Below are 12,692 nucleotides of genomic sequence, written 5' to 3'. Positions count from 1 at the left end.
GAATCCAGGTTATAAGATATTTCGACAATGGTAAAACAAGACCAGCAAGACCGCCCGATGCGCTGACATCCTGATAGGAGCTGCACATATCTCGTTCTTAGGGCAACACCAGATGAACACTACGTACAACTAAACCAGCCCTCAAGTCTCCCCGAGGTGGCGCTGCAAGTGGCTCTGTTTCGAACCAACACTTAGAGAAGCACTAGCCCAGGGGGGCTAAATAAAGATGACCCTCGGGAGCGCGATTCCCAAGGGAAATGTAGGTGGTGGTGAGGCAAATGGTAAAACCAAGGTTGGGCCTTGCTGGAGTAGTTTTATTCAAAGCAAACTGTCAAGGGGTCCCAATAACACCCAACCGTGTAAGGAACGCAAAATCAAGGAACATAACACCGGTATGACGGAAACTAGGTTGGCAAGAGTGGAACAAAACACCAGGCATAAGGCCGAGCCTTCCACCCTTTACCAAGTATATAGATGCATTAATTAAATAAGATATATTGTGGTATCCCAACATATCCATGTTCCAACATGGAACAAACTTCATCTTCACCTGCAACTAGTAACGCTATAAGAGGGGCTGAGCAAAGCGGTAACATAGCCAAACAACGGTTTGCTAGGAAAGGTGGGTTAGAGGCTTGACATGGCAATATGGGAGGCATGATAAAGCAAGTGATAGGTATCGCGGCATAGCAATAGAGCGAGCAACTAGCAAGCAAAGATAGAAGTGATTTCGAGGGTATGGTCATCTTGCCTGAGATCCCGCAAGGAAGAAGAACGAGTCCATGAAGAAGACAAATGGATGTAGTCGAACGGATCCTCACAAACGCGACGTTATCAGAACTAACCCGAAGAGGCAACACTGGAAAGAGGCAACCAACATAGTAAACAAACATCACATAAACATGGCATAATGCACAACCAAGTATGATGCATGTCCGGTTTAATGATACATGGCATGGCAAAGTGCACAAGCAAAACTACAAGTTAAGTGGAGCTTAATATGCAACGGGTTGCATATTGACAAAACACCACATTCAAGTTATTTAGTTCGATCTCGTTTATGTACTCAACAATATTAAATGTTGGTTAGCATGGCAAGAGGTGAAGCATACATAAACTAACTACCTAGTCAAGTTTAAATGAGGCCGGAAACAACAAACAACAATTCCGAAAAATCCCCATGAGCATATATTAGATTTGGTACTGTTCTGTCCTATACACAATTTTAGAGTTGTTAAACATGCAAAGCAATGCCACCATGTTAAACTAGGCATTTTTCTACCCCATTTACATATAAAGTTTACTAAATTTGGAGCTACGGTTATTTAGTTATGAAATAAATCATTTTAGCATGTTATTAGAGCAAATTTAATCAAACAGCAAAATAAACATGTCAAACATGATTGAAAGTTGGATATTATTAAACTAGATGAAATTCTAGTCAAGTTTCATATATAACTTATTTACATCCAATGCACGGTTGGTGAGTTATGATATGCATGATGTTGAGGGACTTTTCTGCAAAACAGGTCTTCTCTGGAATATAGATAAATACGCAGGCAGGAAAAAAACATCAACGGGCCGAAAGTTGAACTGGCCCAATAGGCACAAAGGGCTGGAGGGGTTGCTGCTCACCCATGGGCCTCTTGGGCCGGCGGATCTGGGCTGGGGCGTGGGAGGTGGCCCGTTAGAGGGGCTCGCTCGACCTCCTCCTCTGCTCCAGGTGAGCAGGAGGTCATGGCGGCGGTGGGATGGCGAGGGGAGGCAGGGGTCCGGTGGGATGGAGCAGATCCGGGTGGAGAGGCACAGATCCGGGCGCGAGGTGTCCGTTTTCGGTGGTGGCGGCGTCCGGCAGTGCACGCCGGCGCGAGGCGGCGAGCTCCATGAAGACCCTGTCCAAGTTGGCTGAGAGAGTGCATGTCAGAGAGAGAGAGAGAGGGGGACAGGAGGAAGGAGAAGAAAGGTAGAGGCGAGCGCGACGTGACCTGCTGGTCACCGGCAGGAGGCTCGTCGGCGTCGGCTCGCCGGCGGGAGGGGCGATGGCGGCGCTCCTCCGATCCAGCTCGGGGTCGAGCGGGAGGAGGCGCAGGCTTGCGCGAGGGACGAACGGCGGTGTTCGGGCAGAGATGGGCTCGTCCAGGCCCAGATTTGGCCCGGCGCGGGCCAGCGACGGGCTCCGCGGGCCGCGGTGAAGTGGGGCGCAGGGGGGAACGCGTGGCGCGCTGGGGTTGGCTGGAAGGCGGCTGAGAGGTATGGTGGCGCGACGTGGTTGGCTGCGGGGGCGCTGGCAGCGGTGCATAGTGGCGGAGATGGGTTCGGCCGGCGCGGAAATGGAGGTGGGTGGCGGCTAGAGGTAGGTGGAGATTAGAGGATGCCAATTTTGGAAGGAGGGTGTCCATATATAGCAAAATTGCTAGGGTTTTGGGTCTAGGGGAGGTTTTCGGAGCCTCCGATCGCGATCCGACGGACCCGATCGAGAGGGGGGAGGGTTAGGTAGACCTAGGTGGGCTGTGGGGAGCGGGTTGGGCTGAGAGAAGAGAGACGGAAATGCAACCTGGCAAGGTTTTCGGAGACCGAAAACGTCCGACGAAAAGACCGGCTATATTGCCGCTATAGTTTAACGGTTGGGCTATCAAACGAGCTCCGAATGCGATGAAACTTGGCAGGCGGCCTACTGACAACAAAACAACACCGCATGCCAACTTTCAACCCATTTCAAGAACATTTTCCGGTCACTTATAAAATAATATTTCGGACGTGCCACGGACGCGTGCAAGTGTGTCTGGGCTCAGAACGGACAGCGGAAGGAACGGGGAGACCGGGACGGATGCAAGTTTTGAAAACATGATGATGCAAAGCGAATGATGACATGGCAAGATGCAACATGCAAGCAAATGACAAGACAACAACAATGAATAACTGGAAGACACCTGGCGCATCGGTCTCGGGGCGTCACACCATGGCCCTCTATGAACTACCTTCTTCCAATCCCCTAGGCAGAAGAACTTGAAGATGAATAAGTTTTCTCCAACTTCTCTGAATTCCGGAGTCTGAGCCAAGCCCCATATGAAGTTCATATTATCTGAAAAGGCTATCGGACTGAAGGTCCGATTGGTGTTAACCCTAGCAATTGCCATCCCCCCCGCCTTCTCATTGAAAGACTTCGCCTCCTCTGCCCCGATCACGACGTCGTCAAGTTCCTCATCCATCAGTTCCATGTTCTTGAGCATCTCCTCCAGATCTATCTCTTCTTCCGCCCCAGGCGCTGTTGCAGAGCTCGAAGCCGCCATGGTGAAAGAAACCGACGGCCCTTCCCAACTTGAGCCCTCTCCCTACACCCTCGGGATCCCCCGATTCAGTATTCAATTTCCAAGACGGAGATCTCCCGCCGGCGGAGGAGTCGCCAGCGGAGTCGCCTAAACCCTAATCGAGAGGGTAATTTTTCGGTTCGAGCGGGTCGGCTAGCGGGAATGGATCAGGGAACGGCGACTTGGGCCAGATAGCCGCTTCATATTACATGAGGGGTAAAAGTGTCTTTCGATGTGCAGTTTAATAACTTTATGAAAAATGGACGAAAATGTTATAAAGGACATAAAATTTAGACTTGTTGTTAGATAGGAAAAAAAAGGTTTTCCAACGTTAAATAAGAAAAAGAATTTTAAGATAATGTTAAAAAAGGAATCCTATATACATAAGAAGTTGATCCCCACTATCCTATTTATCTTAACATGCACACATGCCACCTCATCAAAGGTCCACCACTACATGCATGAGAAAATGTTTTCCATTATTAGTTGATCTCATGCACACCTTTCACCTCACCACACATGCCACCTCATCAAAGGTTCACTCAAAATGCATAAATTTTTTTCATTACATTATGCCACTTATATTAAAAATCTAACTACACAATAATCAAATATAATATATAATATTTAATTTTAGCTTTAGTTCATATTTTTTGGCGGAATTAGTTATTAATTCAACTATGGAAGTTTCATACAATTAAATCACTAAAATATAGTGCAATCGGTTCCCGCAGCAACGCGCGGGGTATTCCCTAGTTCTTTCAATCTTCAACGTCGAGGCAGCCATCCAACACCACCTGCCCTCTCTGTCTTGTGGAACCGAAAGATTGCACACATCTCTTTGTACACTGTCACTTCACGCAACATTTATGTCGGCTCTTCAAGCTTTCCACAAGGGAGTTCTTCATCATGTTGATGATAACTTCAGCAACACCGAGGACCGGTGGCTTAAGGCCAGGAGCAAAGTCCCTAAGCAAGCACGTCATAACTTCGACACTATTGCAATACCTCTCCACTAGAGGGTTTGCAAAGAGCGAAATGCCAGGATCTTTGATCAGATTGCTGGTATGGCAGATGAACGGGTTCTATACAAAGTCAGGGAGGAAATTGGAGTCTGGAGGGCCGCGGGTTGTATTATGGATCTCAGGGTATAATGTGACCCCTCGGCTAGGGTTTAGCTGGGTTCACCGATCGGTCTTCGGTGTTGTATTTTGTTCGGTTTTCAATTCTAGAACGCCTAGACTTTAAGCCTTGTTGTACCCCTAAGTTCGACCAATAGCCCTTCGAAGAATAGCTGGATGAACCGGTTCGAAGATAACTGAAGAATTAACACTTGCTGGTATCATGATTTCACAAGTCGAGCTGATACTTCAAGCTTGCACCCTCAGTAAAGTTTCATCACCCCGGACAAACAAATTAGCATCAAATATTCTGTCAAGATTGTGCCGGCCAAAATACCACAGGGGAAGTAACAACATAGGGAAGCATTTTCAGGTTGGAGGCTTCCGCATATTAAATATTTTTTTGATAAAGTGTTGTGAATCTTGATGTTCGATCTTGTTGCTCGGGTGGTTTGCTTTATATATAAAACGGGACGAAAACCTTTTTGGTAAGAGAGTATATCAACATAAAAAGGACACCAATTATACGTCGTCTGTACAGAAACACGACATCAAACTAATTAAGGCACATCTAATAAGAAAACTAAAAAAGACACCCAGATGCACATGACCAAATTATTATAAAAAACAAAAGAAAGAAAAGAAAAGCATGGCCCACCCATAGCACATGAACAATCAAGGCTACGTGGCCAAAAAGGGAAACAACACACCCGTACCATGGTTGGCGGATCAAATAACTACAGGCCAAATCATGTGTTTTCACCACCGAGATCAAGTCCGGCTAACTCCACGATCCCTTTTGTAATCCAAACTCTGTATTTTTTGTAATAAAGTCTTGGCTTCCCTAAAAAAAATCTATCTGCGTGCAAATTCTCGAAAAGAAAAATCTATCTGCGTGCAGATTCTCGAAAAAAAAAATCTATCTACGTGCTCTGCTACCGTGTCACTGCTGTGCCTCGTGATGAAACCACCACAAGCCCCGCTGCTTCCGTGGGCTGCGGGCTTTGCCCATTGGCGTCTTCTGGCAATGGCAAGGACCTGGACATAGTCCGTCGCTTAAAGTATGGATTTTTTGTCCAAAAGGACCCCCTGCCGAACGCTATTGTCAAAAAGGACTATCTGCAGATAAAAACGTCAAAAAGGACCCCCTGACTAGTGGCGGCAGGTGCGGCAGGCGACACGTGGCACCTGCCGCCACTAGGTGAGGCGGCGGGCCCCGCCGCCACCGCAGGAGGCGGCCGCGCGGTGCACAACGGAATCTCCACTCTGCGTCGCGCCGCGACGGAACGGGGCGGGCCAGGTGGGCCCGGCCGCCACCGGGCGAGGCGGCCAGCCCTGGCGCGGTCGCTGCCTGGGCGACAGGCCCTGATGCGAGCGGGCCCCGCCGGTGGGCCTCGCCGCCACTGGCTGAGGCGGCCACCCCTGTCGACAGCAGCTGGTGCGCTCTGACTGTGCACGGAAGGCGAGGTCCTGGCACTGATTCCCACGCGCGAAAACTGGCGGGGCGGGAATCACTCTGGCACTGATTGTTGTTGCTTTTGCTGATTCCCACGCGCGGCAAACGACGAATTTCACGAGTGGCTTGTTGCTTTGCTTTTGCTCCTTGCATGCTGTTGCTGATGATGTTGATTTTCACGCGCGGGAATCTGAGGCTGCCGACACTACAGGGATCCTCTCCCTTTTATATGCCATGCTTCAGCTCCGTGCGCAAGCACTCTGTAACCTCGTTCCTCTCCTTTGCTCTCTAAGTCTCTAAGTACAGAGAGAAAAGAAAGCTCAGTAAGCACTTTCACTCATGATTTAGGGCGATTTAGAGTTGGATTTTGAGGATGATGAAGTTGAAGAAAAGATAGATTAAGGTAAGATCTATCCATTTTTGTTGGTTTCATTCGCATGCGCGATGTTTTTATTCTATTTGATTAGTTCCTAAGTGTGTATTCTATGTTGCTTTAGGCATTATTTCAGCACTTGGAGGAGTCATTTGGAGTTTCTGTAGTAGGAATAGCCGTGCAAAGTGAACTACGAAGTTGAAGATCAAGGTATGAGCTTTGCAATACATTTATTTATTTATGCATGCAGGGTGGTAATTAGTTCATCCTTTAGCTCGTTATTAGCTATGTGATGGTAGTGCTTAGAGGTTAGAAATAATTTCAGACGAGAGATGTAGCATTTAAACTATTTTTTGAAATAGTAGGTTGAAGATGTTGCATCAATGTTAGGTGCGTCCATTAGTATTGACATGCGGGAAATCTTAATACGGTAATTAAGAAAAAATTGTACTGTAATTGTTTATTGCATGCGGTATGTTATTTCATGTGGTATGTTAATATGTTAAGATTAGGTGCTAATGTATGATGTATGTAATTAGGTAAAATAATTCATCTTAGTATCAAACAAGGAGGAGAAGACGTGATTGAAGAAATTGTGTTTCCATTTTCGCTGTCCCATTTTGAGGTGATGAACACATACATGAAAGTGCTATTTTCATACTTTTGTTAGCAGGAAGAAAAATCCGTGTGTAATATTGTTGTTAATGTGATAATAGGTTGACGAGGTTCATATAGTACCGGCGACGGATATTTATTGGAACTATTTTGACGCTTAATTGCATTCGCAAGCACATCCATATTGCAGCTAAGGTGAAAAATGACACTGTAATTTTGTTAATATTTTTTGTATTGATGTATTATTGTGAATAATGTGCATGCTGCTGCAAATATTATTATTTGTAGATAAATGATTGTTATCGTATGATGTGAAAAAAATTATATAAAGCCGAAAGAAATTAAATGTTTTACTCATATGATATTAAAATGTTATTATCGTATTATTATGTTTACTGTTTGTTTGGATAGCGAGTAATTACCATGAGTTTTGTCATAACATGGGTATAAAATGACGCCGTAATTTTGTTAATATTTTTTATATTGATGTACTGTCATGCCGCTGCAAATATTATTATTTGTAAATAAATAAATTTTATCGTATGATATGAAAAACATTATATCATGCCGGAAGAAATTAGATATTTTACTCATATGATATTTAAATGTTATTATCGTAATATTATGTTTAGTGGTTGTTTGGCTAGCGAGTACTTACCCTCAGTTTTGTCATAACCTGTTGTAAGGAAATTATGTAGAAAACCACATTTTACTAATAGTCGTTTTTCCAGAAGCTAAGTTTTTGCATGTTACGAGAACTATTTTAGGATATTTTTGGGGTAGTTAGAGAAAAGCAAACAAAGTTTTAGTTTGTTACGCTCGTAGACAAGTTTGAGAAAAATAGATCTTTAAATACCCGTTAACCAAACAACCCCTTAAAGTCTAAGCAAATGATTCTAAAAACAAACCGAATATTTCTAATGAAAATACAATTATTATTTTAGTCGTAAGATATGTAAATGTTGTCATCGTTACTAAATGTTCAGTTATTAATTATTTGAAATGTAAACATGTATGTTGGTTAGGTACTATGGAAAATTTAGTAGTGTACTATGGGAACGTCTTACGCGACGGTCCATGCAGGGTGGATGTGTCCTTCTGCGAGTCGACTACAGTAGTGGTGAGAGACATGGTCAACGTGGGTTACGCAGCTGTTAGAAGGTGCATCCGAGCGGTGTTTGGCCCAGTGATGCAGGAAAAAAAAATGACAATGGAGGCCTTCGTCATTGACGGAGGAAATGATGGGACAGTTGCCCGTTGGGGTTTGCGGCCTGTCACAGGTGATCGGTCGTGGGGGTCGTACATAAGGTTTGCAAGCAATCCCAATAACTCAATGTATGGTCAGCCGATGGTGTATGTGGAGTTCATTTCAGTCACTGATGTTGCCGGATGCAGTAGCAGGGGTGGTGAGGTCGAGTTGGCCATCACATCAGCCCCTAGCATCGGCCCATCGGAACCGACGGGCGGCCAGCCTGTGTATGACACAGGATATTGGTCGGCGGCCGTTGACATGAGCGAACACGTGGAGGGATTGCCGGAGGCGCTAGATGATGATGATCATTCTTCTGCGTCTTCGGAGTCAAGCGGAGAAGAAGATGTTCCTCCTCAGAGGGCGGTCGCGGCGGCACTGCAACCTGGGTTTTTACAGGATATGAGCATCACCAACGAATTTCACTCTGCTTCTGGCCTAGGAGCGGGAAGCCTGGAGGTTGGGCAAGTTTTCCCAGATAAGAAGTCTGCTTACCAGGCAATGGGTAGCTATGCAATCGGCATCCACCGCCAGCATAGAGTGAAGCAGTCTGATAAAAAAGAGTTGAAGGTCATATGCATCCACACCGCGAAAGGTTGCCGCGGAAGAGTTCTCGCTAGACTGAAGCCTGGGGTATGTCAGTCATGGCATATCACAAAAATAGTGGAGCATACCTGTGAGCAAACTGGGACTCTTTCAGATCACTGCAATGTGACAGCAAAATTTGTGGCACAGACGATGGAAACAATTGTGCAGGGAAGTCTCAACATTAGTGTTAGGGCTCTGCAAAAAGATGCAGAGGATCTAATTGGATTCCCTGTTAGCTACAGCAAGGCTAGGCATGCGAAGGAAAATATATTTAAGAACTTGTATGGTACCTATGAGGAGGCATATTCTTATGCCCCTAGAATGCTTCATCAAATAGCAAGTGCTAATAGGAGGACTCAAGTTTGGCGGAGAGAACGTCCAAACCCAATGAACCCGGGTGAGCTAATCCTGGACCGCTTATTCTGGGCATTCGCCCAGACTATACAAGCCTTCAGGCACTGTCGCCCGGTATTATCTGTTGATGGTACCTTTCTCACTGGAAAGTACAAGGGCACACTATTGGTGGCGATTGCAGCGGATGCAAATAATCAGCTTCTTCCTATTGCATATGCATTGGTCGAGAGCGAGAACAAAGATAGCTGGTTGTGGTTCCTGAGCTGCGTGAAGATGGGTGTCGTGAAAGAGCGTAAAGGTGTTTGCATCATTTCTGATCGCAACACTGGATTATTAAGCGCTCTTGAAATAATTAAGGCGTCGGAAGAAGAGTGGGGCTGGCCCGATCTAGAGGGAAGGTGGTGCATGAGGCATTTGGCAGCAAACTTTTACTCCAAATACGTTAAGGATCAAAAAAGCAAGCTGTCACCCTTGGCTCAACCTCCTGTGAGTGCACTTGTAACAAGCCCAAGATTGAGGGCTACCCTTGCAGTCATGTGCTCCGGGCGGCTGCTGTTCAAAAAATCAGCGTCGAGCCATACATATCGCCGTACTTTAACATGTACAATCTGTACAACACTTGGAACGGTGAGTTCTGGGCTTGGGGCATTGATATGAACTACAAAATGTTGTGGCCAGATGGGCCAAAATGGGTTCCGAACACCGACTTGATGAGAACCGCAAAGGGACGACGTCAGTCTAGGCGTCATCGCAATGACATGGACCATAGCCAGATGGGAGAACCAAGGCGATGCCGCGTTTGCAGGTGTCCTGGACATTCACGCAAAGACTGCCCGTATCGAGCCAACAACAACGCATGATGTTGATATATATGTACTCGCCATGTCTATTTATATTTCTACTCGTTATGTGTACTTATATTGAATTTAAATTCATTCTCTTTGTATTATTGTACTCCTGATGTTAACTTCAGATAATTAATGTAAATCGTATCTCTTTGTATTTTTTAAGTTAATTTAGATTTGCATTTGTATTTCTGTCTTCCTCGTAATTTATATTTGTATGTTTGTGTGCAGGTTATGGGTGAAGTGCCAGTGCTTTTGCAGGGGCCCCATGACGCCGGGCACCGTTGCCACCTATTTTTGAAACCAAATACTAAGCATGATTATCGGCCTTTCAGACTTCGAACCATAAAGAAAACATGGCCAATACACAATCATTTCCTTGCTCACCTTGACGCTTATGGACTACAAGGTTTTGCTAGGCTCACATCATGCGACGACCAAGTACGTTCGGACCCATCCCTTTTGACATCCCTCGTTGACCGGTGGAGACCTGAAACCCACACCTTTCACTTTCGTTTTGTGGAGCTTGCACCTACACTGAAAGATGTTTCTATGATCACTGCTCTACCAATTAGAGGTGAGCCGGTAGTCTCTCCACGAGTGTCTCCATCTTGGGCATTAGATATAGCAGCCCGTCTTGGGATGGAAATGCCAGAATCACAACGTTCTGGTAACCCTCGGGGCATCCCACTCGTCTGGCTTCGTGATAACTTTCTTAATTTATCTAGCTTCGCCAATGAGGAGACGAGAAAAAGACATCTGTTTGCATATTTGTTGTGGCTCCTCGGGAATCTATTTCCAAATTCATATGGGGAGGTTGTTGTCCCTGGTCTCACCTACATTGCAGAGAATATGGTAGATGAACCTTTACCCGAGCAGCCAAAATACAGCTTCGGTTCTGCCATGCTATCTCATACATACAGAGGCTTGTGTGATGCCACGCAAAAAACCTCTTTCGCACAAAAAGCTCCATTACTTTGTGTCGCCTATGAGTTTCTACAGTTGTGGTCCTGGCAATACCTCCCTGTAGGACGACCTCGTATAGTACAACCCATATACCCATATGACTTTGGCGAGGGTGCTAGCGCAACTATGGCCACCAGGTGGACAAAGGCACGGAAACGTTGGTCTCCAGATATTGCGAAAAATTGTTACCCTATGTACCACCAGCAGTTTGAGATACTTGATGAGGCAGAAGTCACATGGAACCCGTGGACTCAGGACCAGCTAAAATTGGTCTTTGATGCTCGACACTTCACACCAGGCATGTTGACCGATAGTGCATTCTGGCTGACTCGCTGCAACTTATTGTTCCTGTGGTGTGTTGAACCTTACAACCCAGAGCGTGTAATGAGACAGTTCGGTCTCTATCAAGAAATTCCACCACCTTTTCCCAGACGTATCGATGAGGAAACACATAAGTAAGATGTGACATCCCTAAATAGTTAGTGTCATTTTTAATTTACTAAACTCACACTTTGTTACATATTTGCAGGCTAACCAATATGGGCAGGGGTTGGAGTTTATACGATTGGAGGGAAGAGAACAGTGAATGGGTACACAAGTGGACAAATGAAGCGCTAGCAGATATAGTGCGTGAACTTAGGTATATTTTATGTACATTATTTTTTTACGATGATCATACGATGCGTGAAGATGCTTTGCTTTCATCACAAAGGTTTATGTAATTATTTAATTTTGCAGGCCGTACGATGGAAGTACAGATCAAGCGTACAAGCAGTGGTACTGCATGAACACACGTGCTAGCCTGGCCAGTCAGCCAGCTACTATACCAACATCTCACACAAGAGGAGCAGGCGCGGAGACATGTTGAGCTGCATGCAGCTTACTATCGTGACCACCTGGTAATCACTTGTAACTTTTTTAGGTCCATCATTTCATAATCATTGGAACTAAATAACATCCAAATATTGTTCAGCTTGAAAATGTCAACGAAGTAGGGCAGATGGCTACGGATAGCATGCCGGCCCAGGGCCCATATCGCAAGACATTCCAGAAACTTTTGCAACAATTCGTGGCAAAGAAGTTCAGATGCGGTAGAGGCGACGACGTTGCCACTGGAGCATACATGCTGGTAGCGAGGTCAGCCAGACCGAGTGCGGCACCGTCGTCCAGACCGAGCGAGGCGCGTACGAGCCATGAGCAATGGGGGGAGGGTCCGAGTACTAGAACGACATTGCCACGACATGACTCATCTCTGCCACTGCATCGCTCTTCTTCGATGCAGCTTCGTCAGGGGCAAACATCTCAGGACCATGGCACGGGCTTGGATTCGATGCCCGAGCAGTTTCTTTCCCCTAACCCATATGCGTACACAGGATATGATGCATACACCCAAGGTGAGGGATCTCAGTCGTTTCTCTCCACGCGAGGGATCCCCATGCCCGAGGAGACTCGTGTACCAGATTTAAACCAGCACCAAGTACAATGGCCAGACAGTATAGGAGAGGGATATGCTCAGGTAGTCATGTTTACATTTCAATGCATTTACAATGATATCATATATTATCCTCTAACAGTTTGTTTAAAATGTTTCTATGTGCAGGACACACCTGATGTTAATTGGGGCGATGAGAACACCCAACGCGGCGTCAACACAGGCCTCCGGGGAGCATCACATGATCATGGCGTCAACACAGGCCTCCGGGGAGCATCACATGATCTTGGCGACACGGTTACATCATTAGTTACAGAGTTCTTCGGAGGGGATGTTATTGGCCCATCTTTTATCCCCCCGGAGTCACAACCATACGCCTACAATT

General features: G+C 45.9%; 1 protein-coding gene and 1 pseudogene across 1 annotated transcript; both read right to left on the bottom strand.

The window, feature by feature from the left end:
- Nucleotides 1–805: 805 nt before the first annotated feature.
- On the bottom strand, nt 806–2,354 carry LOC119358659 (uncharacterized protein DKFZp434B061-like). Its single transcript, XM_037625113.1, has 3 exons — nt 1,986–2,354; nt 1,636–1,905; nt 806–859 (listed from the first exon to the last, which is right to left on the bottom strand). The coding sequence occupies exons 1-3, from the start codon at nt 2,297–2,299 to the stop codon at nt 841–843; spliced, it is 603 nt and encodes a 200-aa protein (XP_037481010.1). The 5' UTR covers nt 2,300–2,354; the 3' UTR covers nt 806–840.
- Nucleotides 2,355–4,967: 2,613 nt separating this feature from the next.
- The window catches only part of LOC119352782, a 13,671-nt pseudogene continuing 5,946 nt past the window's right edge, over nt 4,968–12,692 (bottom strand).

Source organism: Triticum dicoccoides, chromosome 2A (assembly GCF_002162155.2).
Source record: "Triticum dicoccoides isolate Atlit2015 ecotype Zavitan chromosome 2A, WEW_v2.0, whole genome shotgun sequence".
NCBI lineage: Eukaryota > Viridiplantae > Streptophyta > Magnoliopsida > Poales > Poaceae > Triticum > Triticum dicoccoides.
This window is presented reverse-complemented; position numbering and strand designations above follow the sequence as displayed.